At 41.4% G+C, this 21,466-nt stretch overlaps 1 protein-coding gene across 1 annotated transcript in view; it reads right to left on the bottom strand.

Annotated features, from left to right (window-relative positions):
- Positions 1 to 21,466, bottom strand: part of NEK11 (NIMA related kinase 11) — a 289,042-nt gene that overhangs the window by 58,732 nt on the left and 208,844 nt on the right. Inside the window, 1 exon segment of the mRNA XM_057545576.1 lies at positions 14,710 to 14,770. Coding sequence (XP_057401559.1) covers positions 14,710 to 14,770 — 61 coding nt within the window.

Raw genomic sequence — 21,466 nt, 5'->3', positions numbered from 1 at the left:
TGTATATATCACTATTTGTTTATCCGTTCGTCTGTTCATGGACACTTGAGCTGTTTCTACAACAACAGATGAATGGACAGACAAAATGAGTGTTATGAGTAATGCTGCTGTAGGTATTTTCACAGAGGTTCTTTGTCAGGTTTAGGAAGTTCCTTTGTATTCCTAGTTTGTTGAGTGTTTTTATCAAGAAATGGTGTTGGATTTTGTTAAATGCTTTTCTGCATCTATTGAGATGGTCATATAGTTTTTGTCCTTTAGTCTATGAACATGGTGTATCACATTAATTGATTTTCTGATGTAAAACTATCCTCACATTCTTCGGATAAATCTCACTTGGTCTTTCTATATAATCCTTATAATCCTTTTTCTATTGCTGTGTTTACTTTACTAGTATTTTGTTGATGATTTTTGCATATATATCTACAATGAATATTGGTCCATAGCTTGTTGTTTTTATTTTTTCTTGTGATGTCTTTGGTTTTAGTATCAAAGAGCAGCCTCACAGAATGAGTTGGGAAATGTTCTATCATATTCTATTTTTTGGAAGAGTTTGTGAAACTGGTATTAATTCCTCTTTGAATGTTTAGTGGAATTCACCAGTGAAGCAATCTGGGCCTGGCCTTTTCTTTGTTGGAACTTTTAAAATTACTAATTTGACCTATTTGTTACAGGCCTATTCAGATTTTTTTTTTATTCTTGAGTCAGTTTCAGTAATTTGCATCTTTCTAGAAATTTGTTCTTTCATCTAAATTATCTAATTTTTTGGCCCTTATAATCCTTTTAATTTCTTTAAAGGTGGTAACAATGTCTCCCCTTTCATTCCTGATTTCTTAATTTGAGTCTTCTTATTTTCTTGGTCAGTATAGCTAAATATTGATCAATTTTTAAAATCTTTTCAAAGAAACAATTTGTGGTCTCATTGATGTTCTCTACTGTTTATTTCATTTATTTCCACTCCAGCCTTTATTATTTTCTCCCTTCTGCTTGCTTTAGGTTTAATTCAATCAAGTTTTCAAGTTTCTTAAGGTAAACCATATATTTTAGATGTTCAATAGGTGGGAATTAAAATCAAAGGTAATGTAAATAGTAGCTGTGGCCCTTAACCTGTAAAGGGCTTGCAATCAATTGGGGAAGGCAGGATATCTATCTAGATAGTCAGCAGAAGTAGTACTGAGGAGATGTACCCTGGTACAGGGACTACAAAGAGGTATAATGAGGATCTATGGAAAAAGCACCAGCCTTCAGGTTAGGGGACCACAATTATCATTCTGTTTCTAACATCACCAGCTGCATGGCCCTCCAGTCACCTCTCTGGGCCTCAGTTTCCTCACTGTATATCAAGTGTTTCACTAGACTAAGGGCCTTCTTTCATTTCAAATGTTCTATGATCTGGTATAAGACATATCCCTGGACCTCCAGGGTTACAGACTTTACTTGGGAAGGTAACACTTACACTAACAAAGATAAAGAGCAATCAAAGGGACCAAATGTTAAGAGGCAAATGGCTGGGACCAACGATAAATGTTAAAGGCATTAAAGAACATCAGGCACTGCCATCCCGAAGTTGTTCCTGTAGAAATAGGAACAACTGTGAAATATTGGCTGGTGAGGCTTGTAACACTTGATACCACCCATGGGAGTGTTTTGACAATGAGATGAAAGCAAAATGATATAAAGAGACATTAAGCAACTAGAAGCTGTGTTTCTTAAGAATGTAAAGCACAGCTCATGATAGTAATATTGTCAGGATCCCTCCTACTTCTGTGGTCTCTTACAGCAGAGCTATTTTCCCTGAAGGTGTGACAGCTTGATGATCCTGACATTTCACCAGCAGAGAGAAATTCTTCTCTCATTTCTTCCAAAATCTCCCTTTACTCATTCCAGCTGCTGGACAAATGACCTTGATTGTAAAACAAAAACGTGTGTTTACCCTCCCTGCTAAACACCCTACCATGTGGGTAATGAAGAGCTGATGCAGGCAGTGCAGGGGTGGATATTTTGGCATACGAGCTCTCCCTTAAGCTCCCAGCACATTGCTTAGTCAGGAATCCTTGCAGACACTGTCCTTGGTGCACAGCACATTCAGAATGCTTCTCACCTAATCTCCTTCAACCCTCCTCTTTCTCTCAATTGCCTACAGAATACTCAGGGAATAGCAATTCCTTAACAGACAACCTTCTTTGCCCAGATTATTGCAATGACACGTCTTCATGGCCCTCATTCTTTCTCCTCCTACTCGTTAGAATGGCGCGTGACCAAAGATTTGCCTAGGGGCTGGCAAACATTTTCTGTAAAGGGTCAAGTAGTAAATATTTTAGAATTTGCAGGCCAAAGAATATCTCTTGCAATGACTCAACTGAAGACAGCCACTGGCAACAGGTAAATGAATGAGCATGACTGTGTTCTAGTAAAATTGTATTTACGGAAACTGGTAGTGAACCAGATGTGGCCCGTGAGCCATAGTTTACCAACCCCTGGTCTAGATGATGGAGAATCATCATGATTCTAAGCTGGAGGTGACCACAGACCTCTTCAAGCCAAATTCCCTCATCTTACAGATGAGGAAACCGAGGCCCAGAGAGGCCAATGTCACAGAGCTGTAAGGGGAGGGGCAAAGGCAGGACTAGAGCCGTGGTTTCCTGACTCCCAAGTGAGTGCTCTTTCTAATCCCCCACAGAAGTGCCACATCCAGATAAGGATTTTCATGTGCTGATTTTGAAAAGTCAGGAGATCAGCAGACAAAACCCCTCCTCCAAAGGCTCAGATTTGGAGAGAACATTGCATCTGTCACGTCATGTCTCCACCTCTCCGATGATGGCCCCGTGGCTTATTATAGGAGAGGCTGTGAACCAGCAGGACACTGTGAGAGCAGTTCCACTTACCGAGAGGCTTAGCTGACCCATGTTTTTGTGAAGACTTTCCTCAAGCATCTCCTATGATGATACTGGACCTCAGGATGTTAATACAATTGGCTAAGAATCTTTGAAGAAGGCTGCTCTCTGTTTTCACTGTGTTATCCCAACACCCAGAGATGGAGTTGTACCACCCAGATCTCCTTTCAAGGAAGGACATGTTGCCCAGCTGCCAGGAGTGGGGGACACAGACAGCCTGCAGCTGTGGTCCCTGCAGAAGCTGCCTCAGCTGCAGAGCTGCCTTGCCCAAGATCACGCCCTTCCCATGTGGCCCACACTTAACAACTGGTCACGGTCGAGGTAGAAGCTCTGGTCATTTTGTCCTGAGCAAACAATCCTGAGTCCTGAGCGCCCCATGAGTTCGGGTAAGTCTTGTCAGGCCCCACTGCTCTGTGACTTCTCCTCTGCCTCATCCTGCTTTCCTCCTCTCCTGTCCACAGGGACCAATCCTGCATAAATGTCCTGCCCACTCAGCTCCATGTCAGAGGCTGCTTCCTGAAGAACCCAAGCCATGACACATGGGGACTGGGGCTTGGTGGGGGGTGGGGGGGCGCATGGAAGTGGTTGTCTTGGAGCCTTTAACAAGCTGAGTATTTGATAAGAGTGATAACAAAAATGACAATGTAACCATCCTTACCCTCCCCTCACCCCCCGCCAGCCCCAGCTCTTTCAGAGAATTGTTTCTGTAGGAACAGGGCAGAAGTCACCACCTAAGGAAGTTGTTGCTAACCCTGCAGCAGCAGCTGAGTCCCAGCCAAACCCCAGGAGGAAGCTGGAGAAGAAAGCAGACAGGAGGAAAGGGAAGACGGCCCAGGAGAGAACAACCTCCAGATGCTTCCAGTAGGAAGGGAGCCAGGGCACATAAGGATGAGTGTGTGAGCTGCCTTAGTGGACTGGGGTCTGAATCCTGACTCCGTGATGTTTGGTCAGTTACAAAACTTCTATGACTCAGTTTCCTCACCTGTACAGAAACAAAAATCTGCTTTTTAGGGCTCTAGCAAAGCTTAAAAGCAATGATCTCTGTGAAGGTATGTTGCTGTCGGTAAAGGCCCAGGTGTACGAGGACACTGTCTCCCTTGTCCCCAGAGCACCCACCCCACTGCTCTGCACAGGGTAGCTTCTCAATGAGTGAACAGCACTCACTGCCTCTACCAGAATTAATCAGTTGGAAAAAAGGTGGGTCAGCTCAGAAAAGGAAACCTGCTGTTCACGGGGAGACGATAAATACCAGAAGATAGGAAATAAATAAACTTTCTATTTTTACTCCATGGTTATTTCACACAACAAATATTCAACTGAATTGTATGGAAAATTAAAAACAACAGGAGTTCAGGGGTTTGCCAATGTTTATTTCCTTTTGAATATACCAGAAGACACCTCTAAGAATAGTAACTATCAATTAAAAAAAAGGGGGAGGGAGTGTCTATTTTAGGATTGAGGCACAACAATTAAATGTGCATTCAGGGTAAGAGGTGTGTGGAGGCCAGACCCTAACTATTTCAATTGTGCTTACCCTGTAGCCAGTGTTTGGGAGTTTCATTATTCTGGGCTGCCAATGGTGGAGAATCTTGGCTTTAGAAACAAAACCTGCTTTTCTGTAACAGCAGATTGGGCTGGCTTCAAACTGACCCAAATACTTAAGGTAAGTACATCAGCACTCCCCTCTTCTTTCAGTAGAAAAGAATCACAGAAGTCATCCATGGTCATTGCAGATAAATTAGAAAACATGGAGGGGGAAAACTCCTCTGAGAACCATTATTATCACATTGGTATTTCCAGTGTGTGTGTGTCTATCAACTATAGTTTATTTATAACACCTTTCATGCCAATGAATATGTAACTACATCATCATTTTTAATAAACTGAGAAGAACTTCTTTGTTCTAGAAGATATACCAGCCCCCATTGCTAGGCATTTATATTGATTCTCAATTTTTACTATTGTAAACCACACTGCCATGAGAATCCTTGTATATATTTCTCCTTACACACAACTCTGATGATTTCTTTAAGATAAATTCCTAGACATAGACTTGCTGAGTCAAAAAATATTTTATGCTTTCAGGTTAGTTTAACCTAAATGTTGAAAGCAAACCTTTTTCTAGGTTGTAAGTAACACTCTCTTCAATGGGGTCATAAATATATTAAAGATGGAATGTGAGGCATCTTTATTAAAAACTTGATTCAATTTATGAAAGTGTCCAATATAAGCATTGTCTTTATAAAGCCTTGGCTGGATGTGAGAGCCCAGTGGTTCTCAAAGTCCCTGGACCAGCAGCATCAGCATCACGTGGGAAATTGTTAGAGATGCAGATTTCTGTGCCCCACCCAAATCTATTGAATCAGAATCTCTAGGGGTGGTGCCCAGCAATCTGGTGATTCTCATGCTGCCCTACCACCTGGAGTTCATCACTTCCTGCCTGGAGTTCTAGTCATTTGGTCTAGAGATGGTGATACCCCTAATAACCTGGAAGTTCCCCGAAAACATGAACTATGTCTGATACTGCTCTGTGAGTCCTATGATGGTTTTATGCCAGGAAACGCTCGATAAATATATCATCGTTTGCGATGCAGCCTTACATTTCCAGCTTTTCGCATAAATAACCTAATAGAACTTTTAAATGAACTGCATAAGAAACCCTCTGCCCTAACAAATGAGTGGACAGTCTCCAGCCAGTGACACACTTTTACTGACCCAACCAGAAGTGGCCTCAAAAAGCAATTGGTCTGGTGTATAATCACTGCTGATAGAATAGCTTGATGTTGCTCCTTGGAGAATGAGTTGTCTAAAGTTCAAATGGCCAGGTTGATTTGTCATTTACTAGGGCCACTAACAGCCACCTCACCCAGGAAGGCATGCCAATGGCCGTCTGTGCTGCATGCAATCAGACACACCGAGGAGCATTACTGAGCCTCTTCTGGGGTTGAGGTGGATGAGAAGGGACCTCACCCCTTCCTCCTCTTCTAAGCTGATGGTGTGGAATTTGAGTCTCAGCTGAGCACTCAGCTAAGCAGATTCAGGACCAGGCTTTTTGCTTCTGCAGGCAGGCATTCCATAGCACCCATTGCCAGCTGCCACTGCTGTGGTCCTCTGTTCAGGTGAGAGCACAGGACAGCTTCTCACCTTTCCTTAGAGTGTCAATCCTAACAACTGCTGCTGAAGCAAATGGCTCCCTCTGCAGTCAGCAGCACAGAAGATAAACTGAAGAATAACCACCTGGATCATCTACTCTTGTGAAAACTGAAAGAGGAGCTATATCCATAGGACACTGCCAGGGCCATCTCTCCACATCTCTAGGCATTTTTAAGGTCTATCCTTATCACAAGAAAGTCCATTACCATAGTAGATAGTCATTATTATTTGGGGCTTCACATTCCCCTTTCCTGTTTAGGAGACTCTTCTCCTTCATGAGGCAGAGGCCAGCTCCCACTAAAGCAGCTATAGATGCCTGACAGTCACTTCCCAGCCACTGTGTTGTCAGGGTGCAGGCATGCGGCCAGCCTCTGATGTCCTCCCCAGACTTACTATCAGAAGCTTGTATTGAGGAAGAGTGGAGCTCGAGGAGGCCGTCCAGGCAGGGATGGGGCCCCAGCCAGGGGCAGCCTAGTAACCACACCCCACGTCCATCACTAGTGGCCTTGAGGATGCTCAAGCCACCCTGTGAGGAGCTCCATGTGGAGGGGAGCTGAGGCCCCAACCAACTCGCTGTGTGAGTGAGTGAGTTGCCTGGGAAAGGCATCCTCCGGCTCCAGTCAAGTCTTCCCATGATCGCGGTCCTGACAACATCTGACTACAACCTCACAGGAAAACCTGAGCCAGCACCCCACAGCCAAGCCGCCCCTGGATTCATGACCTGCGGAAACCACGAGAGGTAATAGAGGACTACTGCTGTTTTCAGCTAGTGCGTTTCTGAGTAGTTATTAATGCAGCCATAGTTTAGGCACCAAGATTTTACAGAGGGTCAGGATAAGAGACTAACATATGAAAAATGTTTCTGCATTTACCTTAAAACAAGTTTTTTGTTTGTTTTTTAAAATTAATTAATTAATTTTTATTTTTGGCTGCATTGGGTCTTTGTTGCTGTGTGCGGGCTTCCTCTAGTTGCGGCGAGTGGGGGGCCATTCTTCGCTGTGGTGTGTGGCCTTCTCATTGCGATGGCCTCTCCTGCTGTGGAGCACAGGCTCTAGGCAAGTGGGCTTCAACAGCTGTGGCACGAGGGCTCAGCAGTTGTGGCTTGCGGGCCCTAGAGTGCAGGCTCAGTAGTTGTGGCACACGGGCTTAGCCACTCTGCAGCATGTGGGATTCTCCTGGATCAGGGCTCAAACCCATGTCCCCTGCATTGGCAGGCAGACTCTTAACCACTACGCCACCAGGGAAGTCCCTTAAAACCAGTTTTGAAATCATTGTTTGTTGTGTTGCTTCATGGTCACCATAGAAGAGTACGGTGTTGCTAAGTATTCGTAAAGACCTTAATAGGAAAAAGTAGGTGTCCTTTGGAGATGGATAAAGAATCTTAAAATTCACGTGGGAAAATGAATGTCAGAGGATAAGAATATTTGAAAAAATAAGAAAATTAGAAGATAACTGTCTTATCAGACATTAAAACATTCCATAGAGGCAGTGTAATGAGAACACTGTGGTATTGACAGAGGATTAAGAAGCTAGATCAGTAGGCCAAAAATACAGTCAGAAATAAATAATATCCAGGAGTTGGAATATAACAAAAAAGAATTTAAATTAAATGGAAAAAATAGATTTTACTCATTTAAAAACATCAAGTGTGAAAAATAAGACAATAAAAATTCTAGAAGAAAATTTAGGAGGCTATATATAAAACACTTTTTTAAAAAAGTGGGGGACGGATAAATTAGGAATTTGGGATTAACATATACACACTACTATATATAAACCAACAAGGACCTACTGTATAGCACAAGGAACTATAGCAATATCTTATAATAAGCTATAATGGAAAAGAATCTGAAAAAGAAACAAAATACACACACACACATATAACTGAATCACTGTGCTGTACACCTGAAACTAACACAAGATTGTAAATCACTATACTTCAATAAAAAAGGGAAAAAATATCGAATTACTATGTTGTATGCCTGAAAAAAATTGTACTTTTATTTTGATAACATTTAGATTATACTTACATTGTTTTGGTCAGTTGTACACCAATAATATTTGGAAAAACAAATCTGAAAAAACTGTTAAAAAAAACAAACAGAAAAGTTAGAATTTATAAAAGTTGAGTCACATTTACCTACTTAAAAAATAAAAAATTTCCCCCACCAAAAATCCCAAAGAAACAATAAATGAAATTAACAGACATAAAACAGACTGGGAAAAAATGTGCTACACATATGATAGAAAAGGGAGTAGTAATGTCTTTATAATAATTCAGCTTAATATATTGAACATTAAATCAAGTGCAATGGCAGTGACTATTTCTCTCCACACAAATGGGTATGGGATATTAAAGATCCTAGTAAACACCTTTTACAAGGAAAACACTTTGTTTAGGAAAAATAATAAAAATTAGTTACCAAGATAGTTCATGCCGTATTCACAGTGTGATGATTTGAACTGCTCACCATTCCCGGTCAGCCTGTTGTTGCTGCTGCCTGTTCCTGTCTCTGTGTTTCTCCCTGTCCTGTCCCTTCCACCTTCAGGGCCTTCCTCCCCACCTTCTCATGGCCAAACCTATTCTCATATCAGGAACGATCTCGGATGCTGCCTTCTCCTTGAAACGTCCTTGATGACTTGCATCCCCCAACTAAAGACAATCTCCCCACTTTCTGAATCCTTACTCTCTTGTTGTATGGCTATTTAAGCCCTTGTCTTGGTTCTATTCTGAAATCATAAAACTTTAACAGCAGGATCCAGGCCTAACACATCATTGCCACCTAATACCATTCCTCTACAATGTATATTAACTTTGATGGAATCCTAACATGTGAGTAATGAAGGAATGCACGATTGCTGAGTTTCTCTCTTAGCTAGGTAAACTTGATTCCTGAAGTTTTTTTCTAGGTAATAGGAGTATACAGAATGTTCTTTGCTAAGAGTGTGCTACTAAGAATGATTAATAATATTGTTTTAGGAATTTATTTAAATTACAAAGCCTTTCTCTACCTCCTTCCCATCACTACACATCTGCCAAATGAATGTGTCTGGCATGGTAGCACACACATAACAGGTTCTCTGTAAATTGCCACTAATCCTGAATCTATTGCAGCCTTTCAAGTTTTAAAGAACTTCTAGAAACTATTAAATTTCTGTAAGACATAAACAGAAGGGATAGTGGCAAATTTTGTGCATTCACATCAAAATGATACAAGTGGTTTTTGATCCAAAATATCCCCCCTCTCCCCCAAATGCAGTGGGTTTAATGTGTCAGTAACCAAAGATAAGACACTATGTTGAAATCACTCTAATTATTATGAGAAATTCTTTTCTGTCAAGGTGAAAAGCACAATAGTGCAAGGTCAAATGGCTGTCAGTCATCCCTACATTTAACAGCTTAGAGTTTGAAGAGCTTAAGCAAAGGAAGTTTCAAAGGGATTCAGAAACCCTGATGTCTTCTCTGGTCTGTATCAGTCACATTGTTTAGTGGAGATTAAACAGTAATTACCAAGGTTCAATGGAAGATTTGAAGGGTAACAATTTTCAAAAAGCCAAACTGATCAGAGGTGTCAACACACTAAAGAAATCATAATGGGCAGAGAGGTTTGGAAGAATCTCTTGTATTCTAATGATTTCTGTGACAACATCCTGCTTGGATGTACAAAACAAGCCTTTTTACAAATAGTTCACCCAACTTGTATCATTCTGCTGATGACTTCTCTCTAAAGTACAGCTAATTTCCCAATCGTTAAAAAGTGCTAAATTTCATATGTTGCCTTGGTCCATAATCTGATTACTAAGAAACACAGAGACAGAATTTTCCTTTTTAAGGAAAAACAAAAGTCATCTTCTGCCCCTACTGGCTAGTGATGGGCCTGAACAGTTACTATAGCAACACCATCTGTTGTCTGTGGAATGAAAGCCCATTACCAGTTCCCCAACTCAAGTCACTTCTTTCAAAGCATCCTCCTTATTGTTTGTTAAAGCTGATCTTTTCTGACCATGCTTAAGAACCAGTGGTATCCTAGTCCACAGGATAAAGTTCAAGCTCCTTAACCTGGCACCAAGGTTCCCCATGGCCCTGGCCCTGTGTATTCAGATTTGCTGATCCCTTCCTCACACCTTACATTCCAGGAGCAGCAGCCTTCTTGATAACTCCATGAATACATCCAGTTGTTTCATACTTCTGAGCCCTCCACTGCTCGATCCTTTCTAGAGGACACTCCCTCTTCCTGACCACTTGGCCACTCTACTCACCTTTTCATTCATTCATCTAATGATTATTGAAAATTACTGTGTGCCAGGCTATGTGTTAGACTCTGAGAACACTGCCATGAATAAGACCTTGTCCTGCCCTCATGGACCCAGGCAATCACAAGCCTCCTCCTCCTCTGTGGAGCCTTGCCCCAGCTGCACACCCACAGTGGACGCCCCCCCCCCACTTCCCTTGTTCCCAGTATGCATTGTCCTCATCACAGTGCCCTGTAATTACCTGCCTCCCTGACTAGACTGGAAGCTCATCAAGGCAGGGACCTTGTTTTCTCCATCACTCTGTGATACCTGGCTTATGATATGTGCTTTATAAACATCTGTAGGGAAGAAAGGAGGGGGGGTGGAGAGAAACTGCACATTTCAACCATGGAAATTTCATGTTTTGAAGTATCTGCCCTCAGTGAAATGGCTGCTGCTCGCATTCTTGGCTGTCCCCCAGACCCCCCATTTTTGGCCTTTCCTGTTCTGTTAAAAAAATGTTTTGTTCTCCTTTCCTCTCCTAATTCTACCTGGGATCCCTTAGCATCCTGTTCATGACTGGCCTTTCTTCTTATACCCCATGGGAAATGTTGAGGGGAATTTAGGGCTTCAGAAATGAGGTACCTCCATTTGGGAGGATATGTCCTCCATGTGTAAAAGAAGCACCTAGTGGGTGATATTGTTACAAAGCTTTGCACTGATTTGTCCAGGACCCCACTTGGTGGCTGGGACCATGTTCCAAGTAAGTTTCAACATCTGAGTCTTCATGTAGTGTCTTCAACCCACCTAAATGTCTGGCACAGATACTGAGGATGAAGAAAAAATACAATATTGGTTCCAAGGAAGCTCAGTAACTCTTGTATATAGTGCCAGATAGCCCAGCACACACTGACATCACCACAAAAAGAGAGAAAAAAATTCTAGAAGAAGCTGTTTTCATTTTGGCTTATAAGCAAGTTCTCTGTAATTTCAAGAAATAAATTTTTTATTTTATACTTTAGTAACATTTTGTTTGAGTTATAAATTAGGGTGGGTGTGCACGATAAGAATCTCAGGGCTTAAGGGCATTAAAGCCATGGCTCTCAAAGTGTGGTCTGGACCCAGAACATAAGCATCACTTGGGAACTTGTTAGAAACAAATTCTGGGGCACACAGAACACCTGCATCTTCCCAAGTGCTCTAAGTGATCCAGATGCCTGCTCAAGTGTGAGAACCACTGGTGTAAAGGCTTTAACCTGACCTTGATGTACAGAAGAGACTCAGATACTGAACCTGTAATTCAAAAAGCCATCTTCTAATTTGGGATCTCTTGAAGCTCCACAAATGCTACCTCATTCACCCTCTCCACTCCCCAGTGACACAGGAAGGGGAGGCATCACTACCCCTGTTTCACATGAAAATAAAACGGAGTCTGGGGTAAACCAGCCACCAGCAGCATTTTCAGGGCTACAAAGTTACGACTTTATTTGTCCAAAGAACCAGAAAGACATTTGCATCTGTTGTTCTCTCCTCTCTTGTTGAGGGTTGGAAGAAGCTCTTGAAAATGTTTGCGGAAGAAAATTACAAACCTGTCATGCTCAACGGGCAACTGGATATTTCCAAGATGCATAGGCTGATGCTGCCTGTAAGTGAAGCATGGCTCAATCGTGGAGGGTTCCTGCTTAAGTGACAAGGCTTATACTCTGACATATTGAAGTTTCAATTGTCCCTTGGATCCTGTTAACATTCGGACATATATCAACAGCCATGATGGTTAATAAGCTCTAACTATTATTGCAGCTGGTGAATCTCCCAAAATGTAGTTAAGGCAAAGCAGCTACTGTCTACTTAAGCAATCTCATGTCCGATGAGACTACGTGAGGGGATTCCTTCACGGCTTCTATGCAAAGACAGAGAAGCACCTGGAATCCAGAAAGCCATCATACTCTCATCTGTAATGAGTACCACCCCAGACAGGTGTTTCAAAAGCTCGCTGCCCCTCATGTCAGTGTCCGCCAGTCCACCCCTCCCTCTCTGCCTTCCCACACACACTTAGGAGTTTAGCTGTCACCTTTCTCTGCCCCTGAATCACTCACCACTCACCCATCAGCTTTCTGCCTTCCCAAACTCACTAACAGAACTCACCTGGCTCCCATCTCCTCTCCTGTTCCCTTTGTTTCTGCAGGTTTATATCAGCTTTATTCCTTTGCTGTCACATTAGTGGCGCTCCAGACAGAGATGAATGTGTATTTTTATTCCATGTTCCTAAAACTCATTTTCATAAAATCATACAGTCTAGAAGGGAATTGAGATATCATCTATCCAATCCAGCACTTTTTTTTTTTTGCAGTGAAATCTTTTTTAAGACACAATCTTATGTAGAAGTCTAATTTATAAAACAGATAAGAGTGAAACTGTTTTGGTTGAAGCTGGGAAAGGAGCAGAGTCTGCATCTAATTTCTCTTAAAATATTTAAAAATATTTGTTAAGGGCCTCTTCTGCACCAGGCACCATGGTAGATGGGGCTTCTGTCCCCGTGCTGCTCAGGGTCCCCCTCCCCACTTGCTAGCTCCTGGAGGTCCCCAAGGAACCCAGTTTGAAAATTACTGAGCTAGTCTAACTGAGGTCCAGAGAGAGAGTGATTGCTTGGCCAAAGGACAGCCTTCCTGGTCTGCAAATTCGAACTTGGGATAACTGTACCTCATAAGTGTTACTGATGTGCAATTAAACAAGTCACAGTGTGATGGCCAGGAGAAAAAATCGGGGAGCTGTGTTATAAGTGAGGCTTCTCACACAGAGATGTGGAATATGCTAGAAAAAGGTTATAAATTGTACATAAACTCCTAACAAAATAGTGGTGAATGCTGGCACTCCTGAAAACTTCATCTTTATTCCTGCCATTCCCTTTTTTTTTTTTTTAACTTTTTATTTTATATTGGAGTATAGCTGACTAACAATGTTGTGACAGTTTCAGGTATATGGTAAAGTGACTCAGCCATACATACACATGTACCCATTCTCCCAGAAACACCTTTCCTATCCAGGCTGCCATATAACATTGAGCAGAGTTCCCTGTGCTATACAGTAGGTCCTTGTTGGTTATCCATTTTAAATATACCTGCCATTCCCTTTGAAGGGACTGCTTTTGGTCACACGACTGTGGGACATATATACAATGGAATGTTACTCAGGAATAAAAGGAACGAAACTGGGTCATTTGTAGAGACATGGATGGACCTAGAGACTGCCATACAGACTGAAGTAAGTCAGAAAGAGAAAAACAAATATCGTATATTAACGCATATATGTGGAATCTAGAAATATGGTGCAGATGAACCAGTTTGCAAGGCAGAAATTGAGACACGGACATAGAGAACAAACGTATGGACACCAATGGGGGAAGGGGGAGGTGGGATGAATTGGGAACTTGGGATTGACATATATATGCTAATATGTATAAAATAGACAACTAATGAGAACCTGCTGTACAGCACAGGGAACTCCACTTCGCTGTACAGTAGAAACTAACACAGCATTGTAAAACAACTATATGCCAATAATTTAAAAAATTAAAATAAAAATTCACCGTCAAATTTCAAAGAAAAAAAATCTCACCCCTTTTCACCCAGGACCTATAAGAATAGAGTCATCCATCCCTTGGTATCCCTGAGGCATTGAGCCCCTGTGAATACCAAAACCTGTGGCCGCTCAAGTCCCCTGTACACAGAGGCCTAGTACAGTGAATACAGATGGCCCTCCGAGCTGAAGGAGCTTCTGTCCAGGGCTGGTTGAATCTGGGGAAGTGAAACCCGCAGATAACAGACTGTATCCTCTGCTATTCCATCTGTGTCAGGTGACAATTTATCACCCAATGCTAGAAGTTATCACAGTTGGGTTTGTTGGGTTAAAAAAAGAAGAAAATAAGAAACAGCGTTTTTTTTGTTTTTTTTTTTAATCCTTGAAGCACAACAATCCCATTTATAGAGACCAACAATGCTAAAGAAATTTCGGCTTTGTTTTTCAGACTAAATCTCTTCTAGTAACTGGCTGATCTTCAGAGTGATGGTCCTTTCAGCTTGAATGAATATAGTGTTTCTATAGGACCAGTGAGGTAGAAAGATTCCTCTCCCAGGAAACCTGTAAAACCTATTATTGTGCCCTGCCAGGCCACCAATGGATCACAGTGGACCACTGAATTTAATGATTTCATCCTTGGAGACCCAGGGTCACTGAACAACAAGGATAAACAATTCTTCTTTGCATTTCCTGGCCCATGGGCCAGACATTCAACCTCTGTTGGCCTCAGTCTCATCTGTCAAATGAGGTTGGATTAAAATATGTATAAGATTCTTCCCAAGCTTTCTACATGTTGAATATTCCATTAGAATCAGTAGATATCAGTATATTTTGGAATCTGAAGAGACTTACTCACCTAGAGTGGTGCAGCCCAGCACATGCTCCAAACATCTGGCCAGTGCTTCAATATCACTGTCCTGTCAGAACAAGAGAGATTTACTTCTGTGGGTGGTAGACATGGAAAAATGTTCTCGCCACATGTAGGCAAGAAAAAACGCAAAAAAATCTAGTTGCAAACTCACTGTACAGTATGATCCTATTTTTGAAAAGAAAACTCTATATCTATATGTATATCTATTGATACATCTCTTCCCTCATATCAATCTATATTTCTATTGCTCTATCTCTCTGATGGGAAGAGCATATACTAAAAATGTTAACTGCGGTTTGACTGCAAGGTGGGATTAAGGGGGTATCTTTATTTTCTTCTTTGTGTGCTTATGTCTTTTGTAAATGTTTATAATAAACAAATATTACTTGTTTAAACTATAAAAATGGTAATTAATATTCGAATGAAGAGAAAAAGGTTCTATTCAATCTATAATCAATACAACAGGAATCAAGTAAACATATTTTCCTAGAGAGCATCTCTACTGCTCTTCTTTGGAAATTTATGGTCTTCAAGGAGTCATAAATCTAAGAATCGTACTTGTTATTTACTTTAACCCTCAATAAAAGTCAGGCACCCGCATGAGGATTTGAAGAGGGGGGATCCTAGAACTGTATTTGGTAACAAATATTATCTTTAGTGCAAAATAAATATCTGTCCTCTACCCAGGAGGCTGGAAATACCCAAAACAGCATCATAACGATCAGGGGAAATGTAAGCTCTTAATTATTTTCAGGTTTGTGGTTATATTGAGAGAAATTAATAATTTATGGCTTACCTGCTCTATTTCAAAACAAGCAACACATTTCATATTTTAGTAATTGTGGATTTTAGAAAAATGCACTGTAGTATAATAGACTACCCTAAAACGTTACATAAATGTGTTGGGTTTCATTTTATAACATCTGGTGGGGTTTGGGCAGCCACTTTTTATGCATGTGGTAAAACCCAGCATCACTTCATTTTCCAATGTATAGAAGAGGAGTGATGAGGAAGGCATCCCTGGTCAGTACTGGTCAATGAGGACAAAACACTAATGGGAGACTCCAATGCCCAGCCCAGGAATAGAGGGCAGGCACCAAGCATAGAAACAGAAGAAGGAAAAACAGGTCCCTCCTTTCTTCTATACCCTTGTGGTCTCCAAACTTAACAGGGGCAGCCTTGAGTCAGACAGGAACTTGGCAGGAAGAAAAGCTAAGCACACATCTGCATATGCAGGTGATGATGCCAACCAGACAAGCTGGACCTAAACCTGGCTTCTCCACTGACTGTGCTGGTCAAGGCCAAGTGCTTGACTTCCCAGGTCTTAGTTTCTGCATCTGTGAAACTAGTGGTTAAGTCAGATGATGGTTAAGGAGGCTTCCAGTGCTCAAACCCTATTTTTCTGGCTAAAGAGCCAGATGCACAGAGAGTGTGGTAAATTGCTTTCAAAGTCCCATCCTCTTGCTCCTATGCCATTCCTCACATCAAGAGGTGGCAATCTTCTGCCATCCCTGGAGCTGGCCCTGTAGCTTGCTTTGGGCCACAGCACAATGCAGAAGTAATGCTGTGACTTCTATAACTAGGCCTTAAGAGGCATGTAGCTTCCATTTTTTACTCTGTTGGAAGCCAACAACCACATAAAGAAGTCCAGGCTGTCCTCCTGGAGAGATCAAGTGGGGAGATTCCCTGGAGCATGAGAGGCCATGGGAGGAAAAGAGAGGCCCCCAGCCAACAGCCAGCACCACCATCGGACACATGAGTGAGGCCACTGTGGACACCCAAGCCAACCTCTCAGCCAAAGGCAGCCTCAGGAGAGACTCTACACACTATCACGTGAAGCAGAACAGCTGTCTTGTGAGCCCTGGCAATGCACAGAGTCATGAAAAATAGGAAATCATCATTTTAAGCCACTAAGTTTTGGGATGTTTTGTTGTACAGTAAAAGATAACTGAGGCATGATTTTGAGTTCACTCAAATCAAATACTCAAGTATTTTCCTCTTTTATGTCCCAGCACCAGCACAGACCCTGCCATGCAACAAACACTAAGTCTCATCTGTTCGGGTCTCTTCCAGCTTCTGTGATTTGCAAGGAAGGAAAACAGAAAAATGGCATGAACTCTGGGTTCTCCCCTACTCAAAGTATTGTACTTCATTCCTGGGAAGCTGAGGAAAAAGCACACTGCTTCTTAATTCTTTGTCCTGGTCAAGTCAGTTAACCTCTCTAAGCCTCAGTTTCTCTAATTATAAAGTGATGAGAATAACAGTCTCCATCTCACACAGGGCTCTTATGAGATGGAAATGAAATAATACAAAGCCTTTACTAGAGTGTGTGGCTCACTGGAAATATCCAGTCAATGGAAAAAGAGAGTTCAATAGAAGAAGATGGGATGGGCAAGGGAAAGAGACATGAAAGATGAAGAGGTTCCACTTGCTGTGCTGGCCACACAGCATGAAAAGTCTCAGGAAGCAACTGAGTTGAACCAATGCAACAGAAACAACAAGAACCAGAGACAGGTCTGCAGGAAGCACCCAAATGGCTGTGATACATCAGTCACATCTTCCCAACATAGAGGTTAGGAGCACTGTCCATGGGTGTGGGAAGGGCAGAAATAATTCTAATACTATAGAATGAATGAATGAATACTAACTTTTATTAAGGTCTTAATATGTGCTATTGTTGTACCAGCTTACATCTATTAATTCATTTAAACTCTACCAGGTTTGCTGTATTTCTTCCCATTTAACAGTTGAGAAAACTGAGGCACAAACAGTTTCCATAATAGACCAAGTTCACGCAACTAGTTAGAGGTGCAACAGGCAATGTCTCCAGGGCTTGACCTCTTAGCTACTCCACTACACATACACAGAGTAGAAATCAGGGGTCCAAACCCAGAGCAACCCACGATATTGTTGGAAGAACTAGGGTATAGACTCAAGAGAAGACCTAAGAAAAATTTCTTGGGAGATATATATAAAACAGAATGCAGACTGGAAACAAGATGCAGCTAAAGAGGGGGCGGTGGGAGGGGTGGGTTCTTCATCAACAGATTCTGACTTCAGGTTAAAAGAGCGGTTTAAGCAGAACAGCGATTCTCTAAATATGGCCTCGACCCAAGGGGTGTGCCTTCTCACGGTGGAGCAAGCAAATCCAGCTGTGATCCGTGTGGGCACTTGGAAACTTTGCTGACTTCCCTTCCTGCCCCTGAAGACTGTGACCCCAGAGGTCATGGGCAATGACTGAGCTGAACCTTCATTCCCAACAAGGGACAAGTCATTTTCTATCTCTAGGCTGCAGAACAGGGTATTACAATTTAAACTGCCAACTACACCCATTGAAGACTTTGTAAAATTTTGAAATAATTTCAGACTTACAGAAAACTTGCAAAAATAATGTGAAAACTCCCACGTACCTTCCTCCCTGATGTCATTGCTATGCCATATTTATGTTATCATCCCCCAACTATGCAAACACACCAAAGTTTCTCAACCTGGCACTACTGACGTTTGGGCCGGATAATTCTGGCTAGTGTGCTGGAAGATGTTTAGCAGCATCCCTCCCCTCAACCACCAGATGCCAGACACTCCCGTCAGCTCTTCCTTTGACCCTGAAACTGGAAAACCAAAAATGTCCCCAGACACTGCCAAATGTACCACCAGGAAAAAAATCTCCCCTTGTTGAGACCCACTGACCTACATACATCTCTATCTCCACATACATATTTTCTCTACTGGTCAAATCTGGAACAGCTTGAGGATCAAAATAAATGATTTTAATGGGTTATAAGCCATAGGATTAAAATAAGATGCCAATTGTACCTTTTAACATTTGAATGAAATTTTGTCTATTTTGACAAATAGACAATTTATAACAAAGATCAGGTTCTACACTTTTCACATTAAATAACAATTTAGGAAAGGAGTTAAGGAGCTTGTTTTATTGTGTTACAACTTAATGTGGCAACCAGTTCATTCCTAGTGTTCCAGAAATTATAATTTAATGCATACAAATGACCTCAATAGAAATACACTCACCCCCATGAGTAAAGGGGGAAAATGGAAATGAACTGCATGCCTTTCTAAAGATGTTTCCTGGATCTGCACCATGTTCGCGCTTAGCAAGAAGTTCAGTCATGGAAAAGACCTTTCGGGAGTGTATCATGGCAGGTGCAATGTGGAGATTATGCGGCTGATTGGAATTTTTGCATTTTCTCCTTGTTTCACAGTTTAAATTGACCTCTGCCCGAGCTCAGTGGCCTGTGGAACACCCATGTCTCCCTAGGGGCCACATTACAGTGTCGCCAGCCTTACAGTCATTCCAGCCAAATGCCAGGAAGCTCATTTTCAAATGTTGTGAAAATAACCTAATGGTTCCTTGGCTGATGAACTTAGATGTTCTTCAAGTTTCCTTCCCTCCTAACCATCAACCTCTCTAACAGGAACGTGCCTTAGAGCCTCGAGGAATATCTTTTTAAGATTCAGCTCTGAAAAACTGTCCCACAGATTCAAGTTCAGTCAAACACCCAGATTTGTTTCAGAAACAGATGCAGTAATTTGGCTAATTAATTAGAAATTGCTTCTAAGGGGGAAAGGGTAGTTGTTATACTATGTTCTCTAATAACTCATATTTATTTTTTAATCTGGAAAATATAGAAAATTATCAAAAGAAAATAAATATCACCCCAAATTCCATTACTATTAACATATACACCCACAAAAATACATACACAGTCTTTTCTAGGTAGATCTATCTTTTATATATTTGAGATTATACTATATATGTATGGTATACATAGAATACACAGACATATACACTTTTGTTTGGATTTTCATCCTATGCTATTAAAAGTTTTTTAGAAACATAATTTTAATAGTTACACAACATTGTACTGTAAAGCTATATGAATTTATTTATCTATGTCCCTGTCATTGGACATCTAGATTGCTTCAGTTTTTTTGTAAACAACATTGCAATGACTACATTTGCACCTAAATCTTTGCCCCATGTTTACAGTTATTTCTTTAGGTTAGCCATTCAGAAATTAAATTATTGAGTCAAAGAGTGTGAACATTTAGAAACCACCCTCTTTCTCTGCTCTGGCCTTTTTCTTCACATTTCCACCCATTCCAAGTAGCTTATTTTCTCCACAATGAGCTTCGATGCCTTCAAACTTTTTTCAACCTTCATAAAATGTGCTTTCCTTCAAGATAATATATGATAGATTCATTATCGCAAAGATGATTGATAAGGCTTATATGTTATCTCGGGATACTTGTGTTTCGGTAAGGGATATAGCCTCACATCAGAGGAATTAACTTCTAATAGCAGGAGTGTAGGCAGCAACAAGCAGGCATGTCAGAGGAGGAAGTCAGGTGGTGTGTTCACAGAGCTGGAAAAATCACATTTTTCCATTTAGTTATCAGCCAGTTCTGTCTGACTAAATAATCCAGATTATCTCCTCAGTTTAGAGCTTTCACCCTAGTCGTGGTGAAAGACTTAGTTTATACACATGTGCATACCACGCACACACACACAAAGCCACTTCATTACTCAATTCAGTTTTATTCAATTCAGGTAAAGTGTATTAAATACCAATTATGTTCCAAATGTATACAAAGTTGAAGGGGACAATATGGCCACAACCCACCATTTCGGGACAGATTATCCATTCCATATCCCTGGGGCATTCCTGCCAGTACCCTAGTGACTCACTGCTCTTTCGGCAGTAAATTCCCAAATCAAATCCTCCTTTGATGCATGTCCTCCATGCTGGTAGGATTACACAAGCCAGGTTGAGAAACCCATTAAAATTAAACAAATATAACCCAACAGCTACCCTAACTCAAGGCCATTTCTTGCCTGGACCACACATCAAGCTCCTTACTTCTCTTTCTGCCTCCTCTGTGGCTTCGCTTTAGTCCATTTCCTTCACAATAGCCACGACTTTGTCACTATGTACAGAATAAAATCCAGACTCCACTTCCCTTACAGATTAAAGTCCCATCACAGCTGGCCACACCTTGCATGACCTACCTCCTGATGATCTTTCCAACATCATCTATTTCCACTTCTCCGACTAACTGTGCTCCAGCCATGTTGGTCTCTTTCCTTCAAACATACTAAGATCTTTCCCATCTTGGGGCCTTCTCACTGGTTGACAGTGCTCTTGCCTCACATGTTATATGACTGTCTTTCTCATCCTTCAGATCTCAACTGTAGGTCACCTGCTCAGAGAGTCCCCCTATTTGAATTAGGTTTGTTTCTACCACCACTCTGGCCGACATATCATAGTGTTTGTTTCTTTCTTTTGAGGCACTTAGCCAAAGATATACTTAAAAGTTTTGTTTGTTAGTATTTGCTCCATGAGGGCAGGGACCATGCCTGTTGAGTCATTATTAGCTCAAAGCTGGCAACCAATAAACCCTTTCTGAATATGTTGATGAAAGAAAAGCAAACATCGGGGCAACAAAGTCAAATAAAATATTCCTCTGTTTCTACCTCACCAGCAGATTTTACCTAAATTCATAGCTTCTTAACCCTGCGAAAACTTCTTTTTTAATATCTTTATTGGAGTATAATTGCTTTACAATATTGTGTTAGTGTTTGCTGTAAAACAAAGTGAATCAACTATATGTATACATATATCCCCATAGGCCCTCTCTTTTGAGCCTCCCTCCCACCCTCCCTATCCCACCCCTCTTGGTCGTCACAAAGCATCAAGCTGATCTCCCTGTGCTATGCAGC

The sequence above is a fragment of the Balaenoptera acutorostrata genome, chromosome 4, assembly GCF_949987535.1.
Source record: "Balaenoptera acutorostrata chromosome 4, mBalAcu1.1, whole genome shotgun sequence".
NCBI lineage: Eukaryota > Metazoa > Chordata > Mammalia > Artiodactyla > Balaenopteridae > Balaenoptera > Balaenoptera acutorostrata.
This window is presented reverse-complemented; position numbering and strand designations above follow the sequence as displayed.